Here is a 7,577-nt window from a genome sequence, read left to right on the forward strand (position 1 = left end):
TCCTGCAACTGCAACCTCCTTCATGTTTCCAAGGTCGCCATCCCCGACACGTACACATACACTTGGTCTCTCTCTCATCACCAACACCAAGTAGTTATAGTAGTTGTGCATCACATTCAAGCTGTTAAGTGTTTGATGCTTCAGGGATGTTCAGTCCTCGGACGGAGTTTTTCAAGAAATGGGTTGTGTAATGGCGTGAAGAACAAGCAAGGAAGACCAAGATGGTGGCCAAGATGTCCAAGTGCGTTTTTTAGGTGGAGAGGAACGGCTTTATCTCGGAATGGTCTTTGATACTTGCAGAGCAAGGTTGCTGATCGACAAGCGAGGGACTAAGCATGCCGAGGGAAGGGAGAGTACCCTCTTTTTATGGTATTATGCAGCTGATCATTTTTCTCAAACTTCAAATTTTTGAGTAAATGTTATTTGGACACACAAAATTGACTACATTGTTGACACGCTCATGGTCTATATGTTAACATTTTAAGCATCATCGGGCTTAGCAATATTCATAGGATCATGTTCCACAGCTTGGTTATCTAACACTACAATGAACATTTTATAGAAGCATAATCTGCCTGAAGAAAACAATGTAGCTCAAAACACATCTCATGTATTTTTATCTTTTACTTTCGACAAGAAATAAAAATGTAACTTTTCCAACTTTGTCAACCTTGATTATTATTCTGGGAGTTAATAGATTAGTTTTGCAGTTCCAAATATAATCTTGAGAAGACTTGTGACTGTACACGAAGACACATACACACTTGCATTTACGCACGTCTATGCGTCTTTGCGAACAAACAAACTCTTGTAGTTTGGACGGTTGATTAGTTTTTGTTCTCTATGCAGGTTACATCCACGTCCAGAAAGTGAGGTGAAGTTTTTGCATGGGGTTCTTGACTCCATTGCACGTATAGAGGTACATAGATTTCCTTCCCTCTAATTAAGCTTGATCAACAAACACTATGGAAATATGAGACACATAATAAACAAAATCAGAGGCTGATGACATTGAAATCTTCACTTGTGAAATGAAACAGGCAAAAGCTTATGGCTAAGGATCTAGGAGCAACTCAAGTTGATCAAGTGTTCACAGCCCGATGTGGTGCCGGGAACGAGAAATGAACGAAGATAAGAGAGAGGGTACTCGGTCTGCCGGTGAGCAGTGCAACTCAAACGGAGGTTGCTTATGGAGCTGCATTGTTGGCATTAAAGGGTATTGTGACGTATGAAATACCAATACGCACTCATTCCAAAAAATCACGTGCAAATCACATGCAACTTTATAAACAAAAAAATTGACGAAATTTATCGTAATGACCCAAAAACCTGGTCAAAGCCCATAGATTCAATATCAATTTGGAGTCTGAAAAAGCACTTTTTACGTGAAGCAGCATCCGTTGTTTGAGGTGGTGAGACTTTGAACTTGCGACCAAACCCAAAATAAAAAAGAAAAAAAAAAGAGAAAAAAAAAGAAAAAAAAAAGGATTGAATTCCCTTCGTCCAAGATTCGTAGTGATCATCCCTTCCACTCACATTACCCATCAAACATTCTTAATTCAAATATAATTGATTAATCATAATCAGAGAATGCCTGCATGGATGACAAGAACAAAATGCAGGTTTCTTTGATATTGGCATTGCCATTTTCTTCTTTTGGTGAGTCCTTTTGTTTTCTCTCTAGCCACTTTTCTTTTCCATTTTTTCCTCTTTTATTCCAAAAGTCTCAACCTTTATTTCCATTTCTTGCTTCCAGGTATTGGGTTGATCTTCATTTGATTTTCTTGGAATTTTCATTTGATTCAACATCTGAGGTGGGATTTTTGTTCTGTTATTTTTTCATATTTTTTTGCTTTTAATTTTGATTTATTGGGTATCCATATGACTGTTTGTCTGATTAATTATACGTATTCATACAGATTGATGCTTAAAATTATAATCCAGAGGAAGCAATAATGGGATTAGTGTTAAAAATTAGAGTTAACATCCGAAAATCTGTGAGCATTTCAATCAGAACATGTTACAGATCAGTTTGCAATCATCCATTTCTTGGGGGAATGCTGCTTTTCTTGTTATTTCTGTACAGAGAATTTCCTTTTGTGTTTTCTCTTTTGGTGTATGCATCCCCTGTGTTTGTTTGCTCTGTTGTTCTTCTTGGGACCCTTTTGATTTTTGGCCAGTCCAACATACCTGAAATCGAGAAGGAACAGAAGATTAGCCATGCCATTGCTTCTCTTAGAACTCGGGTTTCGAGGGATGACATTGTTGTTATTGAGAGAGATAGGAGGTTTCCCGCTGAAAGGCTTTCAGGAAAGTCTAAAGACACTGCAGAGAGTAGTGAGGTTGATGATTATGAAGGTTCAGTTAGATATGTGCCACTTATTGATGAGTGCTTGCAGAACATTCTGAGTGGAAAGAGATTGATTGGGGATATGGGGAAAGAATTAAACAGTAAGGACTTGGAAAGTCGACTAAATGTTGAAAAGGAGAAAGCGAGGCATGAAGGCATGACAAGGAAAGTGAGAATTGATGAGAAGCAACATTCTATGGTTCAAAAGGTAGGAGATGAGAATCGATATTCGGTTGATGCTCACAAGGGTGATCACTACTTAGAGCCTAGTGGTGGTGATGATAATGCTGACGATGACGATGACGAGGCTTCAGATTACGGGTCAGAGAGGGCAGAGAGTTCATCACCAGATGCATCAATGGCTGACATTTTTCCGATCCTTGATGAGCTACACCCTCTTTTAGACTTAGAAGCTCCACAGCTTGCTAACGATGAGTCTGACTTTGTGTTTGATAGAAGTAATGATGGCAGTAATGAGTCGAACGAGGATATTCGAAACAAGGATGGAGAAGTAGAAGAGGACGGGGTTGATGATAATGACGGCGATGAAGAAGAAACACATGGTGGAAAGGAAGCTGAATCTGCAATTAATTGGACAGAGGATGACCAAAAGAATCTCATGGATTTGGGGAATTTGGAGCTTGAAAGGAACCAATGCTTAGAGACTGTTATTGCGAGGAGAAAAGCAACGAAAAGCTTCAGTTTATCAGCCGAGAAGAATCTAATTGATTTAGATAGTTCTGAAAATCCCTTTAATGTTACACCAATATCGACAACAAGGCACAACCCGTTTGATCCTCAATATGATAGTTCGTATAATAGCATGGGGTTACCACCAATTCCTGGTTCTGCTCCATCGATTTTGTTGCCAAGAAGAAACCCGTTTCATCTTCCTTATGAGTCAAATGAAAATAAACTTGATCATGTCAAGGGAGACAGTTTTCAACAACGCTTTATGACATTTCAACCCAAGGAAGTGCTATTCCGTAGGCATGAAAGCTTCAGTTTAGGACCGTTAAACTTAGGGGATGCTAAACAAGAGAGGCAAGAGTTTAAGTGGAGACCTTTTTTTGTACCAGAACAGTTAGCTCCAGAAGGAACAAGCTATTCCTCATTACAAAGACAATCAAGCAATGTTAGTGATTCGAAGTTGAGTTCTAGTCATGATACTGAATCAATGAGTTCTGCAGCAGATATGGATGACAAGAAGTTCAGTGAGCAAGACTTTGCTAAAGAAGCAGAAGTGATCTCCAACATTTACCAAGCTTTTGATCTTGTTGGCCATGGAAGTCAATCTTTTGAAGATGCAGAGATGGAAATAATGGAACAGGATGGAAAAAAGGATGTTCAACATAATGAGCTAGAGATAAAATTGGGCAAGGTGGAAAATTTGGAACCAAGCTTGTCGAGTACAAGAGGGTTTGCTACTTCTATGGAAATAAATGATGAGTCAAGCTTGTCATCATTGTCACAAGTAGATGAAAAGATTTCAGATGTGAGGAAAGGTGGATCAACAAGTTCAAAATCAAGAGGTGATCTTGTTGTGAAGGTTGCAATTTCGCCACAACCTCCACTCGAGGATTCAGAAGTTTACTTTACGAGCAGTATGATGGACGACAATCAACATAAGGAGCCAATTTATGACTCAAGCCCTCCAGCATCTAAAGGGGTCCTTTCTTTTGACTCCATTTCTTCAGACATGCGAGTAGAGATATCTAAACTGATATCGAATTTGGACTCAGATGTCGATCTCTCTAAGAATTTGGATGAGAATGAAGCTTCTTCAAATTCTTGTTATCAATTTGTTTCTTCCAAAGAAAATCCACCAACAGAACAGGAGAAACACTTATCATGGTTAAATAAGTCCATGGTTGAACCGTGTTTTGATGAGCACAATTCACTTACTGTAAGTTACCTAAGCACTATGCGTTAGAGAATGTTTGAATTATCTATATGGTTTACTCATATACCTTTTGAATTATTTGTAGCACTCAATTACTGTTTTTTAAATAGGTTTAATCACTTTTCATTTACTGTAATCGACATAATTAAATTGCATGAACTTCCTTTTGAATTATCTACAACACGCCATTATTGTTGTTGGACCCTAATTTTTTCCTTTGACATCAAGTTGCCTTGTTCTTTTTAGTGCTATCAAAGTGAAAGTTCTATTCAAAATGTCTCTGCAAACCACATAAATTTGCATGAGGGCAATGTCAAGCCGTGTAGATTGTTGCTTTTTTTTTTTTCCTTCTATTTTTTTTCCAGTTCAATCAATGTGCATGTCCAAGTAATTTGCTTGTCATGCGGAGTATGTAATGCTCTCATGGAATGTGTGCTGTTGATTTATTGAAAATAAGAGATTTTAGATACATGCAAGTCTAACTGCAGGATATGTTTATGTAATTCCACAGTTTTAGATTTATTTGAAATCTTGTCTTTCAGCTATATTTGCTTCTGCAACATCTACATTAGTGCAAGCATATTTCACTATTTATGTGTCTGACAATTGTTATATCAACCTATTCTTCTTGTTAGGTTAAATAATTTAGTTTGACATTCATGTGAAGTCGTTGTACTCAATTTTGGAAATTTGTAATGAAAACTATACAAGATTCTAAATCATGGCTTTTTTGATATTTTAGGAACCAGCTTCCATCTTGTCAAAATCCAAGGAGGATTCAAGCACAATTCAGGATGTGAAAGTATGGGAAGTCGGTGAAGTTCAGGACCTTGGTTTGGCAAATTTGTCTTTAGTGACTTCTAAATTTGCATCAAGCAATACAGAATCTAGTGTTCAAGAACCTACTACTACTCATACTGCTTCAAAGAAAGTCTCTGAAGTTAATGTTGGCGAGCCTAAAAAATCATCTGATTTGAATGATGGATCAACAAAAGTAGAAACTAATGATGTGGGTTCTACCAAGGAGACTGGATCTAGAAATTCGGGATCTAGTGCTCAAGAAAATTTCACTACTCAATCTACTTTGAAGTCAATCTCGAAAGGTAGTGTTAGTGAGCTGCCAAAACAACTAAATTCGAATGATGCATTGGGTTCTAAAAACGAGATTGCATCAAGTTATGCAGGCATTGATGTTCAAAAAGCTATTACTACTCAATCTATTTTGAAGTCAGTCTCTGAAGGTAATGTTAGTGAGCTACCAAAACAATCAAATGCGAATGATGCAGTGGGTTCTAAAAACAAGACTGCATCAAGTTATACAGGGTCTAGTGCTCAAGAAGCTGTCATTATTGATAATGCATCAAAGCGAATTTCAGAAGGTAATGTTGATGAACTGACAAAGTCACTAGATTTAAAGAATGGATCAGAAAGAGTAGAAGCTAATGCAGGGGAATCTACCAAACATATTTCATTAAACAATCCAAGATTTGGTGTCCAAGAAACTATCACCACCAATATTGCTATGAAGCCAGTGTTAGAAGGGAATGTTGGTACTACTACAGAACCATCAAATTTAAATGATGGATTTGCAGCAGTAGGAACAACTACAGTGGGTTCTACTAAGGAGGATGCATTAAATAATGCAGAATACGGTGTTCAAGAAACTATCACTGCATCAAATTTAAGTGATGAACTCGAAAAAGTAGGAATTAATGCAGTGGATTCTATCAAGGAAATTAGATCAACCAATTTAGAATCATCTGATCACAAAACTATCACTATTCATATTGATTTGAAGCAAGTCCCAGAAGGTAATGTTGGAGAGCTACCAAAAGCATCAGATTCAAAAGATGGACTGATAAAAATAGAAACCATTGCAACGAGTTCTTCCAAGGAGTTTGCATTAAGCAATGTAGAAGAACCTATCACTACTCATTTGGCTTTGAAGCAAGTTTCAGAAGGTAATGTTGGTGAGCTGCCAAAACCATCAACTTCAAAGGATGAATATGACAAAGTAGAGACTAATGCATTGGGTTATACCAAGGAGATTTCATCAACTAATACAAGATTTAGTGTTGCGGAAACTATCACTATTGATACTGCTTTGAAACAAGTCTCAGATGGTAATGTTGGTGAGCTACCAAAAGCATTGGATTCAAATGATAGATCGACAAAAGTTGGAGCGAATGCAGTAGGGTCTACCAAGGAGATTGCATCACATAATACAGAATCTGGTGTTCAAGAAACCATCACTATTGATACTTCCTTAAACCAAGCCTCAGAAGGTAAAATTGGCGAGCTGCCAAAACAATCGGATTTGAAGGATGAACTGACAAAAGTAGAAAGTAATGATGTGGGTTATGACAAGGATATTGCATCAAGCAATACAGAAGCTGGTGTTCAAGGTACTATCACTACTCATACTTTTGTGAACCAATTCTCAGAAAATGGGAGTGAGCTTCCAAAACCATCGATTTCAAAGGAAGGATCTGCAAAATTAGGAACTAATGTAGCAGGTTCTACAAAGGAGGTTGTATCAAACAAAGTAAGACCTGGTGTTCAAGAAACTATCATTATTGATATGACTTTGAAGCAAATCTCCAAATGTAATGTTGGTGAGCTAACAAAATTGTCAAACTCAGATGATGGATCTGAAAAGCTAGGAACTGGTGCAGTTAATCAAACTATCACTAATGATACGGCATCAAAGCAAGTCTCAGAAAGCAACATTGTTGAGCTACCAAAACCATCAGATTCTAAGGTTGGATCAGCAAAAGTAGGAACAAATGCAGTGGGCTCTACTCTGGAGACCGAATCAAGCAAATCAAAGTCTGGTGTTCAAGAAACTATCACTACTGAGGTTGCACTGAAGCAAGTTTTAGAAGGAAATGTTCATGAGCTTCCGAAGCTATCAAATGCAAATGATGGATTGACAGAAGTAGAAACTAAGGTAGTAGGTTCTCTGAAAGAGATTGAATCAAGCAATACAAAATCTGGTGTTCTAGATGCTATCTGGAAAACCAAATTTTGGTGAGTTGCCAAAATCACTGAATTCAAAGGATAAATAAGAAAGAATGTAGCGGGTCTGTATAAGAGATTGCATCAAGCAATGCCACTACTTGTGTTGCTTTGAAGAAAGATTTAGAAGGTAATGCTGGTGAGTTGCCAAAACCTTTAAATTTAAAGGATGAATTGGAAAACGTAGGATTTAATGCAGTGGGTGCTACAATGGAAGGAACTAAAATCAGTTGTCTCTAGTTTCTAAATTTTGTAAGCAAATTTCACTTTGAATACATATAAATGCATCATATTTTTTTGAAAAAA

At 37.4% G+C, this 7,577-nt stretch overlaps 1 protein-coding gene across 1 annotated transcript; it reads left to right on the plus strand.

The window, feature by feature from the left end:
* The first annotated feature begins 1,411 nt into the window (after nt 1–1,411).
* Nucleotides 1,412–7,577, plus strand: LOC148697100 (uncharacterized). Its single transcript, XM_088693301.1, has 4 exons — nt 1,412–1,659; nt 1,757–1,814; nt 1,920–4,256; nt 4,996–7,577. The coding sequence occupies exons 3-4, from the start codon at nt 1,956–1,958 to the stop codon at nt 7,285–7,287; spliced, it is 4,593 nt and encodes a 1,530-aa protein (XP_088549427.1). The 5' UTR covers nt 1,412–1,659; nt 1,757–1,814; nt 1,920–1,955; the 3' UTR covers nt 7,288–7,577.

Source organism: Pyrus communis, chromosome 5, assembly GCF_041283825.1.
Source record: "Pyrus communis isolate YQ-2024b chromosome 5, ASM4128382v1, whole genome shotgun sequence".
NCBI classification, from domain to species: Eukaryota; Viridiplantae; Streptophyta; class Magnoliopsida; order Rosales; family Rosaceae; genus Pyrus; species Pyrus communis.